Source organism: Eriocheir sinensis, chromosome 9 (genome assembly GCF_024679095.1).
Source record: "Eriocheir sinensis breed Jianghai 21 chromosome 9, ASM2467909v1, whole genome shotgun sequence".
In the NCBI taxonomy this organism is placed as follows: domain Eukaryota; kingdom Metazoa; phylum Arthropoda; class Malacostraca; order Decapoda; family Varunidae; genus Eriocheir; species Eriocheir sinensis.
In genome coordinates, this window is record NC_066517.1 from 9,612,339 (window position 1) to 9,628,817 (window position 16,479).

Consider the following 16,479-nt stretch of genomic DNA (forward strand, 5'->3'; position numbering starts at 1 on the left):
GAATCTCCAAGTTTATCTGTAGGAGGTGACACAAGACACGTTGACATGCTGGCTTTATGCTGCACCTGTTAGGCTTAGTCTAACAATCCTACATTTAGTGTTACGGCGAGTCTTGGTTCTGTGACAACACTTACTGAGGTGGAGGCTATGGAATGTTTGTAACACACCAAGGTGCCAGCATAGGCTTGGGAAGGAGTGCTGAGATGCACAAGAATGGCAGCTTTCCTGGCAGTGTTTGTTATAAATTATATTTGTGGCCCCACTCTCGCCAAGAGCTGTTGGCTGCATCCCATTTTATGCTTCAAGCTGAAGCATTCAGTGTTCTGGATAGTTTTCTCCACGTTTTCAATATTATGTTATTCTATGTACTCTAGGACGGTGAACACAGACTCAGCGAGCACGGGCAGCTGTCTACAACGAAGCGGCTTTTCTTCTTGGGGAATTCCATGTTTATAGAGATTATTTATGGCATACAATCTTTCATGTTTATTTATTCTTTGTTTATCCCCACCAGGACCCACATGACACAAGCTAAGTAGAGATCTTGTCTGGCAGGCCATGCGTGGGTCATGGCGGGGCCAGGGTTTAGGGAGGGTGTAGGTGAGGCAGGGTAGCGGTGAGGTGGTGTGGGGTGACACCTGGCATGGCATGACACAACAACAAAGGGCGGCACCGAGTTTGCTTCGTCATCGTCCTCATCTTCGTCCACCAGGGAGCGCGGCGTGTCGGTGGGTGTGAGGGTGTTGGTGGTGTCGTCGGGGGTGCGAGCGCGTCCCCAGGCTGAGGAGCGCCGCCGCCTCCGCTGCAGGTAGGTGTCATCCTCCACGTCATCTCCATCAGGCAGCTGACCCTCCAGGAGGCCAAGTGCCTGCCACCACCAGCCAAAGTCAGCAACATGAGGTTTGGGGCAACATGTCCGCCAGTGTGTACACACAACCTACTGGTGTCTCGAGAACACTCACATGCTCACACCTAAACTATGGAAGTATATAATAATCAAAGGGTCTCCATGCTGTTTCTTGTATGCTGGCTGTTCCTTGCTGGTGCAGACTGCAAGGTAACAAGTTGCAGCTCTGGGTAATTTGTCAGAAGTCTTACCTATTTCTCTTGTCTGCCGTCCCCTCACACTACAGACTAATCAGAGCGAGATCAACACACGGCTAAGCTGCTCAAGAAGCCTTGGGACAGACACAAACTGCCACAACACAACATGGAACACATACACATTGAAACACAAAAAGATGCACATGAGTATAACTCATGGGGCATGAATGATAATAAAAGCTGTAGGAGTCAAATGTAAGCAAGTTCAAAGCACCAGTTCCAAAAGAATGACAGAGTGACTCAAGGACCACATCGCCATTTACACAGGAAAAAATAATAAAATCCCTCACTTAGTCGTTTGTGTCTGCATGAAAACGTCGGCCTTTGAACAAGCAGAGGATCCAGTTATGAGTCAGTGACCTTTACAGAAAAGGAAGGTGGGAGAGAGTCATGTACCCATACCCAAGCCCAAACTCCTGCCCTGAAGGGCACACACAGGCCTTGAAGAGTGGTGGCCACATCGCCCGCCACAAATGTTGTGCTACAGATAGCCTTGTGTGTAGAAATTAATGCAAGCAATAAACATTAAGAACAGACAATGACTATAACTATAACGAGTTTAGTGGTAACTTACTTCTTTGTTGACAACTGTTACACAAATGCTTCAGATTCTTGACCAAGCTGCTGTGTGTGCCTTTTGACAATATGACCTACCCTTAATACTTCATTAGAATGCAATAAAAGAAATAAATGCAGAAAAACAATAAAGGTAAAAGCATAACCCTTGAGAGCAGTCCATGCAAACAAACAATTTCTGGGATGAGTTACCTGCCTTCATCATGGAAAGGAAAGCTGTGTTTACATACACAAGGGACACCACCTGCCTGACAACTGCTATATGATGAAATACTTTGCACATTACTTCTATTTCTGATACAGGAACTACTAAATTATAACTCATAGCCATAACTTTTCAAGTTTCCTATTATAACATACGACTACTGTACAGTATATTTTTCAACTGGCCACCTTAAAAAAATTACTACATTTCTTTCCTAAATTTTGCCTCAAGGCTACTCTTGCTCTTTTTTAATCTGGCCATAGAAACAGAGGCTGCCTGGTTTACCTGAGCCATGAGGTTGACCTGCAGCACCGGTACACACAGGCGCAGGTTCTGCTTGGTCCAGGTGAACAGTGCGGGGAAGGTGCTGGAGAACAGCTCCGTGAGAACACCCTGCTCGTGGTGCGGCCGGGTCCTCAGCCACGCCTGGAGCAGAGGCTGCCAGTCCAGCCCTGACGAACTCATGTACACCTGGATGAAAACAACTCATGATATCCTGCTAGCCTACAAAGGTGTGTGGACTTTGCCAATGTCAATAACTTTCAGCTCAGATCACAAAATTAGGAAGCTTTACCTCTGATTTATATTGTGAAGAAGATGCATGATAACTAAAATCAAAAGTAGTGTGTGACTTGCCATCCCATTTCTGGAGACAGTGGCGGGGGAGGCATTGTCGATGTTTGAAGGTTCAAATATGACCTTACAGGTGGGGGACATGGGGATGCGGTCTCCATTGGCAAGGGTCAAGGTACGGTTGTCATCCAGAACAGAGTTGAGGTTTTCAATCCATATAGCGTCCACGGGCCCATCCAGCACCAGCCACACGTGTTCCCCTGTGGATGATGAGGCAAGACGAGTTTAGGTTCGGTTCTGTGCGATCAAGGTTACTGTGGCTGATGAGGTATTTTTGAATTTAGCTGCCATGATTTGTACCTGTCTAACCTATCGAGAGGGTTATGGAGAGTATCAAGCAATGGAGAGTATAGAGCAATGGAGAGTATAGAGCAATGAGGGTAATGGAGAATATCAAGCAATGGAGAGTATAGAGCAATGGAGAGTATAGAGCAATGGAGAGTATAGACCAATGAGGGTAATGGAGAATATCAAGCAATGGAGAATATAGAGCAATGGAGAGTATAGAGCAATGGAGAGTATAGAGCAATGAGGGTAATGGAGAGTATAGAGCAATGAGGGTAATGGAGAGTATCAAGCAATGGAGAGTATAGAGCAATGGAGAGTATAGAGCAATGAGGGTAATGGAGAGTATCAAGCAATGGAGAGTATAGAGCAATGAGGGTAATGGAGGGAATCAAGCAATGGAGAGTATAGAGCAATGAGGGTAATGGAGAGTATCAAACAATGGAGAATATAGAGCAATGGAGAGTATAGAGCAATGAGGGTAATGGAGTATCAAACAATGGAGAATATAGAGCAAAGGAGAGTATAGAGCAATGAGGGTAATGGACAGTATCAAGCAATGGAGAGTATAGAGCAATGCAGAGTAAATAGCAATGCAGAGTATCAAGCCACCTCTCCATCTATAGTTGACCTTTCTTTTGGCCACTCATCTATGCTCTCTTATACAGGGGGCAGTGATTAGCAGGCTTTTTTTCTACAGTTATTTTTATGCCCTTGAGCTGCTTCCAATACTGTAAGAAAATAATAAAAGACAGAAAAGACACAACACAAGAAGACAGGAAACACACAACACATGAAGACAGAAAACACACAACACATGAAGACAGGAAACACACAACACATGAAGATGGGAAACACACAAGAAGACAGGAAACACACAACACATGAAGACAGGAAACACACAACACATGAAGATGGGAAACACACATCACATGAAGACAGGAAACACACAACACAAGAAGACAGGAAACACACAACACATGAAGACAGGAAACACTCAACACATGAAGACAGGAAACACACAACACATGAAGACAGGAAACACACAACACATGAAGACAGGAAACACACAACACATGAGGACAGGAAAGACACAACACAAGAAGACAGGAAACACACAACACAAGAAGACAGGAAACACACAACACATGAAGACAGGAAACACAAAACACAAGAAGACAGGAAACACACAACACAAGAAGACAGGAAACACACAACACATGAAGACAGGAAACACACAACACAAGAAGACAGGAAACACACAACACATGAAGACAGGAAACACACAACACATGAAGATGGGAAACACACAACACAAGAAGACAGGAAACACACAACACAAGAAGACAGGAAACACACAACACATGAAGACAGGAAACACACAACACAAGAAGACAGGAAACACACAACCATAGACTTCACAACTAGTTGACGGGAAATCTCTTCAGTCTTAACTCAAACACACTCTGCGTTCTTAATCTTCAAGTTTTAGTGCATACAAGCAGGCAGGAGTGTCTCTAGAGGATTTGGTCGAGGATTCAAGGTAACTTATATAAAATAGCACCATGCGTGCACTGCTTTAGGTTGAAATTGAAGTCCACAGTTTTACGTATTAGGAAACAAGAAATGTTTAGTTAGTGCCTACATGGCAACTCGCACTTCTCTGTAAAGGATTATCGCTGCTGTACCCTTCCCACAACTGCAGGATCCAGAGGACAAGACACAGAAGGCAGTGGAAGATATGAGGACGCCCATCTCATCAGCAGGTCTTCAACTGTTTCAATTTCCAAGGACGTGACCTCAGGAACAAGGCCTTGAAGCAGAAAGTGATTGTTCAGGGACGATCTATGACACAACACATGACGACAGGAAACACACAACACATGAAGACAGGAAACACACAACACATGAAGACAGGAAACACACAACACAAGAAGACAGGAAACACAAAATGCAAGATGACAGGAAACACACAACACAAAAAGACAGGAAACACACAACACAAGAAGACAGGAAACACAAAATGCAAGATGACAGGAAACACACAACACAAGAAGACAGGAAACACACAACACATGAAGACAGGAAACACACAACACAAGAAGACAGGAAACACACAACACAAGAAGACAGGAAACACACAACACAAGACAGGAAACACACAACACATGAAGACAGGAAACACACAACACAAGAAGACAGGAAACACACAACACAAGAAGACAGGAAACACACAATACAAGAAGACAGGAAACACACAACACAAGAAGACAGGAGACACACAACACAAGAAGACAGGAAACACACAACACAAGAAGACAGGAAACACACAACACATGAAGACAGGAAACACACAACACATGAAGACAGGAAACACACAACACATGAAGACAGGAAACACACAACACAAGAAGACAGGAAACACACAACACATGAAGACAGGAAACACACAACACATGAAGACAGGAAACACACAACACAAGAAGACAGGAAAAACACAACACAAGAAGACAAGAAACACACAACACAAGAAGACAGGAAACACACAACACATGAAGACAGGAAACACACAACACATGAAGACAGGAAACACACAACACAAGAAGACAGGAAACACACAACACATGAAGACAGGAAACACACAACACATGAAGACAGGAAACACACAACACAAGACAGAAAACACACAACACAAGAAGACAGGAAACACACAACACATGAAGACAGGAAACACACAACACAAGAAGACAGGAAAAACACAACACAAGAAGACAAGAAACACACAACACAAGAAGACAGGAAAAACACAATACAGGAAGGTAGGAAACACACAACACATGAAGACAGGAAACACACAACACAAGACGACAGGAAACACACAACACATGAAGACAGGAAACACACAACACATGAAGACAGGAAACACACAACACAAGACAGGAAACACACAACCCAAGAAGACAGGAAACACACAACACAAGAAGACAGGAAACACACATCACAAGAAGACAGGAAACACACATCACATGAAGACAGGAAACACTCAACACATGAAGACAGGAAACAAACAACATAAGAAGACAGGAAACACACAACACATGAAGACAGGAAACACACAACACATGAAGAAAGGAAACACACAACACATGAAGACAGGAAACACACAACACATGAAGACAGGAAACACACAACACATGAAGACAGGAAACACACAACACATGAAGACAGGAAACACACAACACAAGAAGACAGGAAACACACAACACAAGAAGACAGGAAACACACAACACATGAAGACAGGAAACACACAACACAAGCAACAATACAGGAAGGTAGGAAAGACACAACTGAAACTCTGCTAAGCCCTTCAGTCCCCTCCCACCTTTCTTGGCCTTGAGAGTTTTTCGCCAGAGTGTGGAGAAGATGCCGTCCGTCCAGTCGTTGGTGGCCACGTCCAGCCGGCCAAACATCTGGGCCGAGGTGATGGCCTTAGGGTTCATGCGCAGCTCCCTGGGGTGAGGACAATGGTGGGTTTGTGCAACAGTTTATGATTCTACAATAGATTACCTGCATACTTTTAGGGGAGGATTTTAAGACAGCATTATAAATTCTACATGTACATATTTCACCATTAAAGTATGGCTAAAGCTTGGGCCAGACCTGTGGGGAAGACCAATCCTGGAGAGTGCCTTCATGAGGACGTGGATACAGGAGGTCTTGCCGGCACCACTTGGCCCCAGCGTCATCATGCCGTGCCTCACCCGCTGTGTTTCGTACAGCTAAAGAGACAGAACAGGCATGAAATGAAGCCTTGTTACCTTGGAGCAGCAGCGTCCTCTTCAGTATCTTTTCTGATGTCAGTTTATGCTGGAGCTCTCAAAAGACAATAAAAACAGAGGTCTTTCTTTACTCTGCTCCACACACTTCAATGACACAGAGTTAAAACAATGAATATAATAGGCAAGTACAGTGACGACAAAATGCTTCACTTCATTAATAATTTGGTATATTAATGAGACTTGCCTGGATCAGCTTGAGTGTCCATGGTGGGTGGTTGATGAGGCCCAGCTCGTTGACCACCTCCCCGATGGCAGTGGTGAGCTGGTTGTGGTAACCCTTCTCCTGCACCATGTTTGGGAAGAGGTCATCTATCAGGGACATGAAGAGAGGCTCGTCCTCATCTGAAACACAAAATATGATGCTCAAAGCCTAAACCATTAAAATATTATGTGTTCAGAACAAGTCAATCACCAGCAAGGTAAATAAAAAGAAAAGCAATTAAGCTTCACATGAAATACAAAAATGCCACTAACAACCTAATCCAAAGAACTGTGATAGGCAGACACAAATATAAACATAATTACTCAAATAGCTTGGAGGGTAAACTTCTTCAAATGTGGTATATTTTACCAATGAGGTCAATGAGGCCCTTACTCTGGGTGTGATGTTCAGTGAGGGCACTATCCTCTTCAGTATCTTTCAGAAGAATGGCCACCTGCCTTCTAATTTATCAAAAACACAAAGCAAACAACTCAATACCTTTAAAATGAAACCATAAGAAGCAGAGAACAAATCAGTCATGTTCATTTATTGCAGCGCTTACTCACCGACCAGTTTGGAAAGGTTCATGTCCCTCAGGACTCTCATGACAATGGTGGACTCAGAGTCTTTGGGGTTGGCTCGCTTGGAGGCGCCCAGAGTCCTCAGCACAGACAGGATGTTCCGTAGCCCAAAGTCGTAATGCACCTGAGGGAAGCACGGCGGTGAGGGAAGTCATGCTAGTGTGCTGGAATGTTGTGTTACTTGTCAATACTTAAAGATACTCAATACTCAAAGCAAGATTAACAAAGGAATTATCTCAGAGTATTCATAGTACACAGAAAGCATCACCTGTTCCAGACACCTCACACCCAATGACAGCAAGTTTATTCAAGAGAAAAAGCCTTTAAACTGTGGTCAAGAGTTTCGGTAGGTCTGATACTCACAATAGCCACAACAAGCCAGCTCATTAGAAAACAAGACTCATTACTCTTGATATGACATTGACTCAGACAAAAAACATCTACCTGGAAGTGGCTGGAGTAAACACTTTACCTTTACTCTCCCCAGCCAGCAATGAGGAGTGGCATGATCAGACACTGCACCCTAACTCTCCTCATCCAGCCATGAACAGGAGTGGCATGATCAGACACTGCACAGCCATGAACAGGACACTGCACCCTAACTCTCCTCATCCAGCCATGAACAGGAGTGGCATGATCAGACACTGCACCCTAACTCTCCTCATCCAGCCATGAACAGGAGTGGCATGATCAGGAGTGCATGATAAAAACACTGCACCTAACTCCTCATCCAGCCATGAACAGGAGTGGCATGATCAGACACTGCACCCTAACTCTCCTCATCCAGCCATGAACAGGAGTGGCATGATCAGACACTGCACCCTAACTCTCCTCATCCAGCCATGAACAGGAGTGGCATGATCAGACACTGCACCCTAACTCTCCTCATCCAGCCATGAACAGGAGTGGCATGATCAGACACTGCACCCTAACTCTCCTCATCCAGCCATGAACAGGAGTGGCATGATCAGACACTGCACCCTAACTCTCCTCATCCAGCCATGAATAGGAGTGGCATGATCAGACACTGCACCCTAACTCTCCTCATCCAGCCATGAACAGGAGTGGCATGATCAGACACTGCACCCTAACTCTCCTCATCCAGCCATGAACAGGAGTGGCATGATCAGACACTGCACCCTAACTCTCCTCATCCAGCCATGAACAGGAGTGGCATGATCAGACACTTCACCCTAACTCTCCTCATCCAGCCATGAACAGGAGTGGCATGATAAAACACTGCACCCTAACTCTCCTCATCCAGCCATGAACAGGAGTGGCATGATCAGACACTGCACCCTAACTCTCCTCATTCAGTCATGAACAGGAGTGGCATGATAAAACACTGCACCCTAACTCTCCTCATTCAGCCATGAACAGGAGTGGCATGATCAGACACTTCACCCTAACTCTCCTCATCCAGCCATGAACAGGAGTGGCATGATAAAACACTGCACCCTAACTCTCCTCATCCAGCCTTGAACAGGAGTGGCATGATCAGACACTGCACCCTAACTCTCCTCATTCAGCCATGAACAGGAGTGGCATGATAAAACACTTCATCCTAACTCTCCTCATCCAGCCATGAACAGGAGTGGCATGATCAGACACTTCACCCTAACTCTCCTCATCCAGCCATGAACATTAGTGGCATGATAAAACACTTCATCCCCTCCCTCCTCAACTTACCCATGTTATGACTCATCAAAGGTTTACTGCACTTCCCACACTGGAGGGGCCACATACCTGCTTGGTGAGCTGTTCTTCACACAGCTTGTACAGCGTAAAGAACTTGCGAGCCAGCGTGATGTTCTCCAGGAAGCCGCACGAGGCCAGCTTCACCCTGATGATGATCTGTCGGTCGGGCACCATCATGGCCACGTTGCGGAACTGAATCTTGAGGTTCTCCGGCAGCACTTGGCGGCCGTGGTAGCCCAGGTTCTGGTGTGGCAGCGCCCCGGGTGGCAGGTACAGGAGGTGGAGGCGATGGCGGGGGTGAAGGGTGGGAGGAGTGGGGAGTGACGAGAGTATATACACAGTGATGGAGAGATGCGAGTGAGGAGGGAGAGACAGACCTCATGCATTAGCACTTAACAAGCTGACTGGCAGCACTGGCCTATCCCTACCCCATGCTCACTCTCACATTTCATAACACACGTCCTGGAATAAAACCTCACTGGAAGAGATATACAGTAAAACAGAATCTTATCATGCAACAGTCAGTTCTGGGGTCCACTGGAGTGTATGTACAGCCCAATGTGGTGAGTTTCCTGGTTCACTAACACTTGTGGGCCAACCCCCAAGTCCATTCAGTGCAAACAGGGATGCAATGAAGGACGAGAGAGTGTGGCATTCTGCTCAAGACACATGCTGAACACAGGCCCAGACTGTGGCTCTTGGGTGCGAGCTAATCCAGTCACCTGAGCAAGTCATGGAAGGGAGAGTCTTCCAGGAAGAGAGCTTATGTAACAGAGGGTTGTCAGACAGGGGAAGGAAGTGATTGAGAGATGGAGAGTGATACACACACACACACACACACACACACACCAATACTACTGCTCACTTTCATACAAGTTTTGTCTCCACAGCCATGTTTCTTAAATGTCTATAACGTACTCTGTAAACTGAAAAAAAAAAAAAATTGTATCCCTCAAGTCATTACTGATCCTGATTGAAGTAAACTATAATTAATTCTCCCTGGGACGCACACATCACACCAGCCCACACATCTTACTGCCTATGTAGTGGATGGAGGCCACTGAAACATGGTGGCAGCCTTGTGGAGAGGCCTGCACAATGGTGTTTTCAGTCTCTTCCCACACACTCAGCCATGACCTTCACACCATGCACTAACAACACATGCTGGTCAGGGTTGCATTTCATTGAGTCCATGCAACTATTATAGTTGTTCATGTTTTCAGAAGAACAATTATTTTTTACCCTTTTTTATCTCTCTTCAGATGGCATGCCTCCACTGGTGTTCATATTTTACAAAAACCTTTGTATATACATGGTTTCATTTGTATATTTAGGGTATGATTTTTCATTTGACACATTAACACTAGAAAGAATTTGCCAATCCATTTGCCCTTTTCTAATAATTCATAATGCTGCAAAATTCCTTTCTTGTCACCAGTTACTATGAATGTTTCTCTGCTGCCACATCCTCTGAGTATGGAACACATATTTCTACACATTTTTGATCAACTTCTCATTGTAAATCAAAATTAGTTTTAAATTTCTACAAATATCTTCCTGGAGATCTCCAACTCTCATGATTTTTCCCTTCTAAAAACTTTAGCGTTAAAATGTAAAAAATTACAGGAAGGAACACTTTCCTCTATAGAGAGATTCAAGAACCTTTCCTAGTTTTAATAATGATGGGCTACCACTGAACATTACAACCCTTTGCCCACTGCTGAGGGCAGGAGTGGAGACCAAAACATAACCCTTGACTGTCATCACGTCTCCAGAAAGCATGCAGTGTTGGTGGGTGGATGGCAGGCTGTGTCAGTGGTTCCTCTGTCCACCAAAACGCTTATCCAAATCATGGCATCCATGCATTTTATTCAAGGCACAAGGCACATTGCACCGCATGACAGCGGACTTTATTTATATTGCTTATATTTCCTTGACATTATTTATACACAACAGGTATTTACAGACTGTTTAAGGGGCTGCAGCATTACCTGATACGTGGCAAGGGCTTGTTGCTGTCGACAGAAAATTATTATTACTCGTGAGCAGCATGCACATCACAGTCAGACATGCAGACACAAGTCATGACACTTCCATGCCAGAGTATCTTTTTGTGTTTATTATGCAAAAATCATGTATATTGTTCAGTTTTATCAGGGTTGCTTGCAAAAATTCTCATGGTGAAACTGTAAAGACTAATGCTAGATGTAGGAGTGAGGAGTGGTGCGTTTATGCTGTATGGGAGGGTGAGGCGCTGGCTGGGCCCGGGTCTGTATGGTCAAGGGATGCAGCGAGGTGCTCTGTGTCTGCCACCAGGTGTTTGTGTGTCTCTTCTTGTTTGGCAACTGGCCAGGGAAGGAGCAAAACAGGAGGAGGAGGACAGTCACAGTTGACCAAGTGTTGGCAGAACAGTCAAATGAACTTACTAGGGAAGCAACATGATGTCGTGTATGGATGTGTAAAGAGGAGTCTTTCACATCTTGGCTTTCTAGTTAAAAAATTGTTCTAGTTAGTTGGAGGGTAAAAGTTATGGATGACTAGCAAAAACAGCTAATTTCCCTCAAACTATGGAAATGTAAAAAAAAAGATGTCATATACAGTCTAGAGAGGAGGCCGAGGGAACAGAGGTATGATGTGTGAACACCAGCAGCATGAGGAAGGTCATTTGAGTAATGGTGAGGTGAGGGGAGGCTGTGTTACCTTGATCCAATTGGCAGCTATGTTCTGTCAAGTGTGTCAGGAGGAAGCTGCATTAGAACATTACCAACTAGACAACCTGCTTATAAACCTACTAGTACTCTACTCTTACGACTCTTGAAAGTTTGAATCATGAGGAGACTTTGACTGGGTACACTGTGATGAGACACAGTCCCTGGGGAGCTCAGCAATGCCTGGACTCAAGCAACAGTCAAGCAGGGAAGGGAAGGTGCCTCCCATAAGCATTCCAGGTGACTCTGACTTGCTAAAGCTGCAGCTGAATCTTTCTTTTACATATATATATACTGCCTATTTAGAGAAGGTCTATACTGTGTTTAGTAATATACCAATACGTTATTTATTTTAATTATCTATGGCATGCTTTATGTAGGTAGATATATTGTTTAGAGGAACTGTGTACATGGATTCTTTGTTTAAGTATAAATGGTTATTTAGTCTATCAGCATTTAATATTTTGCACAGGTGAAGAGGTTAGTGCAGAGAATGAAAGGATGGTGAAAACAGAAGCAGACTGAGACATTATTGTATGCTGAAGGAGAGCACTTAGGAACCTCCTTGCCTCTCCTTGGCTCTGTGGTGGTGCCTCACTGAGGGCCAACCAACAGCCTTGTGGCTTTATGAGTGCCACCAAGGAACACACAGATACACACACAGGGACACGCACACACAGCACATTCCAACACTGAGCAACAAGGACAGGGACAATCAATGAGGGCAGCACATAATGACGAGAACACACAATTCATGGCCTACACTCTGTTATTGATGGAACATAAACAACAAAAATGTTATAAAAAGTCACATGTTACCTATTATGTGGAGAAGTAATGTCATAGCTTCATTGCTAGGCAATTATCATGTCTTCTCACTACCCAATATGAGAAAAAAATATTACTAAAAAGATGTTTCAACCATATTCCACCTTGTGTTGGTGTCTGAAATGTTAAGAAAGTTGGTTAAATTGCAGACACACCCACACCCACCCACACACACATAGAAGGTTGTTGAATCCAAAAACTTAAAATGAGTTTAAAGCTAAATTTGACCAACTAAAACTCAGACGGGATCCTGCAAGCATTACTCATTTTCCAGTTAGATAATACAACTTACTAGGTAAATACACACACACACACACACACATATATACAAATCTAGAAAAAATACAACTCTCACCATGGTCAAAAATATCCCAAACTCCGTGCTCATGGGGATGACGTCTCCATCGGTGAAGTGGAAGGCTTTGCGCCGCTCCTTCTTGCAGGTGTGGACGACAGCGATCTGCTGGGCCGCCACAGACAACACCGGGAGCTCAATGCGGTTGAACTCATCAAAGCATCCCCATGAGCCAGACTGTGCAAGGCCTGAACAAGTGCAAGAGGGAATAAGATGGGAAAGAGGATGGTAAGGTGCATTGCTGTCATCTGCATATACTTTCTGCAAGATTTACGAAGGTGTGACTACTCCAATGTATTTTCTTAGTGTTTCAATATAAAACTGTTACTACGACATCTTTGGTTCAACATAAAGCACCAAGGATGTTACGACTTTATGAGGGCCTTTGGCAGCATGAAACTCACCCTTAAAAATCCTGCCCAGGCCTCGGTAGTCCATCTGGTCTGAGCAGTTGAAGACCACCACATACTTGCCCAGCGTCTTGCCCATGTCCTTGGTGGTCTCTGTCTTGCCCGTACCTGCCGGCCCTGTAGGACACCCACCCATGCTCATGCTCAGTGCCTGCGCCAGTGTGATGTAGCACCTGCAGGGAGTTGAGGATCAGAATTTCTTCATCGACACCATTGCATCCACACATCGTAGCATCAGACACTGCTTTCATGCAAGATACTTTGGGCCATGGCAACAAACAGCCGTGACACGGATAATGAAATATGTGCACGTTGTGTGTACAGAGTGAATGGAGCATGTGTTTTAACAAGTGTGTAACAGAGATGAGCTAAGGGAACACTTGTGCCCTTCACTGCAAACACACACGTCATGAAGATACCTGTCAGTGAGAGGCGTGATGACCAGGCGCTCAGTGCAACCCACAAACTCATTCTGGTACTGGAAGGTGACGTCCGTGAGAACAATGTTGGTTTTGTCCAGGTCCTCCCGGAAGTAAATGCGTATCTGCCGCAGCCAGTCAAAGTCCATCACCGAACGCACATTGTTCCGACACTGAGAGGAAAACAGTTACAATTTTACACTACAAGGGGTCACATAATAACTTGTAAGGCTTCCCCTGCACATTATTATCTAAGCTGCTCCTAAGACTACAACTCATGAATGTTGGAAAATAATAATGACACGGGTGATACAGACCAAACCACAGTTACTCTTTCTAAAACCATCTGCGTCCTCACCAGACTGTGCCTCGTAAATGTCAGAGTAGCAAAGTAAAATGATAATGACATAGATGAAGCCATTACTGCTCTCCATAAGCATCTGCAATCTCACCAGACCTCATAAAATGATAATGACATAGATGAAGCCATTACTGCTCTCCATAAGCATCTGCGTCCTCACCATGCTGTGCCTCATAAATGTCAGAGTAGCAAAGTAAAATGATAATGACATAGATGAAGCCATTACTGCTCTCCATAAGCATCTGCATCCTCACCATGCTGTCGAAGATGTCACGCTGGTGGATGTGGATGGTGATCAGGGTCTCATACTTGGTCCGCTGCACAGGCTCCAGGTCTCGTGTAGTCTGGTTGATGAGCAGGTTGAGCAGGTCCAGGAAGCGGTTGTTCATGTCAGCCATCACCCGGCGGTCAGCCCTGGCCTGGGTGAGGGCCATCTCGGAGTCCCTTGTCCAGATCATTTGCAGCCCTAAGATGCCCACCTGAGGCACACAAAACAGCACATCGAGGAAGAGTTGTCAGTGTTATCCAGCCAAGACCAACAAGACATTCCAAAAACATATATATCAGTGCTTCCTCATGATTACCAATAGCAGTTACATCCTTCAGTTTACTTTCCTTCCTAATAAGAATCATATCTTTATAAAAATTCATCTTTCTATATCATCACTGATTACAAATTCCCTGGAACAGCCCTGAATGCGGTGCTTGCAGTCGCTGACTCACCTGTGCTGGAAACTGCTCCAAGAAGCGCAGCACGTTGAGGTCGGGGTCCTGGATGACATGGTGGGCCTGGCGGATGATGCCGTGCACTGACTGCTGACACATGGACAGCAGCTTCATCAGCCACACCTCCACGCTGCCCTCAGCACGCACCGGCTTCTCCAGCTGCAAACATAATACTCAAATTTGTATGCTTATAAAATATGTGCCATGTGTTTTCTCTTAAAATCTGTACGGTATCATTGTGTATACCACCATTACGGCCAGTGTATTGAGATATTTGTTACCCTCAAAATACATGAAGAATTGGTCTATATGAGAGGAGCCATGAACTGTTGAAACACATTATGGTTGTAACAATAACAACCTGGGGAGATGGAAAGGCCAACACTTTCCTAATGTGCTAAAGAGACATCCCATTAGCTCAGATGACTACTGGGCCTTTTTCGTATCCCCATAGTCACTTTACTGTATCGTTGAGGAATAGGAAAGGAGCTGCCTGTGACACAAGTAAACGACACCTCACCTGCACAACCTCTCCTTCTGATGACGAGATAGCAGTGATGCGGTCGTAGTCCTGCTCATGGAAGCGGACGGTCTTGGTGTTGTCAAAGATGGAGAGGAGGTGAGACTGGATGGTGTGTGAGTCTGAAGCTTGGCCGAGGATCTCGAGCAGGGCCGGGTCGGACACGAAGAAGAACCGTGGGAACATCATCCTCTTCTTCTCCAAATACCTGAGGAATGAGAGTTAATATGAATACAGAGGCAACAGAATGGCTACTATACAGATTCACTTACACCATTAATGTTATCCTTGTACACTCCTGTCCTCAGATTTTCCAACTACCATGTTTCAAATATTCCCGCTGTCATCCCATTATACAGATCTATAAGTAGGGTACAGGTAACTCTCGATTTACGCGAGTTTGGTTTATGCGTTTTTTAAATAACGCGGGGTCCAAAATCCAAATAAATGTTTAATTTACACGTTTTTTTTCACTTATACGCTACTCAACAATAGGGGTGCGCAGGTACTGGTACCAGTACTGGTACTAACGGTACCAGTTATACAGTACGGTACCGGTACCAGACTGCTCAGTACCGGTACCAATACTAGCCAGTCGCTCATGGTGTCCCTCATTTCTTCTTCACACGAATGAGGCTGAGATTGAGTGCCTGAGTGGATATCTCGGTGATATGGATATTCTCTCTCTCTCTCTCTCTCTCTCTCTCTCTCTCTCTCTCTCTCTCTCTCTCTCTCCACTGAATGAATATTTATTTTTTGATAGAAACCTACCTCTTGTTTGATTTACATTGTTTTTGATTTACGCGACCTCTTCAAGGACACAATACTTGCGCAAATCGAGTTACCTGTATATATATTCTAAACCTTATCAAACCTTAACCCTCAAAGCACGGGCTTATTTTGCGTGCCTGTCCTCCCACGCGGGCATATTCAGGCAAAAACATACCTCACTTTAACTCACATAACTGAATGAAGTACCATTGTAAAGCACATACTCTTAACTGTTTATTAACGTTAAGTTGAAGACTA

At 44.6% G+C, this 16,479-nt stretch overlaps 1 protein-coding gene across 4 annotated transcripts in view; it reads right to left on the reverse strand.

Annotated features, from left to right (window-relative positions):
• Window positions 1–16,479, reverse strand: part of LOC126995905 (dynein axonemal heavy chain 5-like) — a 237,639-nt gene that overhangs the window by 53,226 nt on the left and 167,934 nt on the right. For all 4 annotated transcript variants that reach the window (XR_007750824.1, XM_050855800.1, XM_050855799.1 and 1 more), the window contains 13 exons: window positions 15,451–15,658; window positions 14,928–15,089; window positions 14,459–14,683; window positions 13,844–14,016; window positions 13,419–13,597; window positions 13,015–13,202; window positions 9,172–9,366; window positions 7,411–7,549; window positions 6,827–6,984; window positions 6,464–6,582; window positions 6,186–6,313; window positions 2,522–2,718; window positions 2,171–2,356 (listed from right to left, as the gene is read on the reverse strand). Coding sequence is in view for 3 of the 4 variants with exons in the window: in XM_050855800.1 (XP_050711757.1) it covers window positions 2,171–2,356; window positions 2,522–2,718; window positions 6,186–6,313; window positions 6,464–6,582; window positions 6,827–6,984; window positions 7,411–7,549; window positions 9,172–9,366; window positions 13,015–13,202; window positions 13,419–13,597; window positions 13,844–14,016; window positions 14,459–14,683; window positions 14,928–15,089; window positions 15,451–15,658 (2,257 nt within the window). In the remaining variant the exon portion in view is untranslated. The remainder of the gene's footprint in view (window positions 1–2,170; window positions 2,357–2,521; window positions 2,719–6,185; window positions 6,314–6,463; window positions 6,583–6,826; window positions 6,985–7,410; window positions 7,550–9,171; window positions 9,367–13,014; window positions 13,203–13,418; window positions 13,598–13,843; window positions 14,017–14,458; window positions 14,684–14,927; window positions 15,090–15,450; window positions 15,659–16,479) is intronic.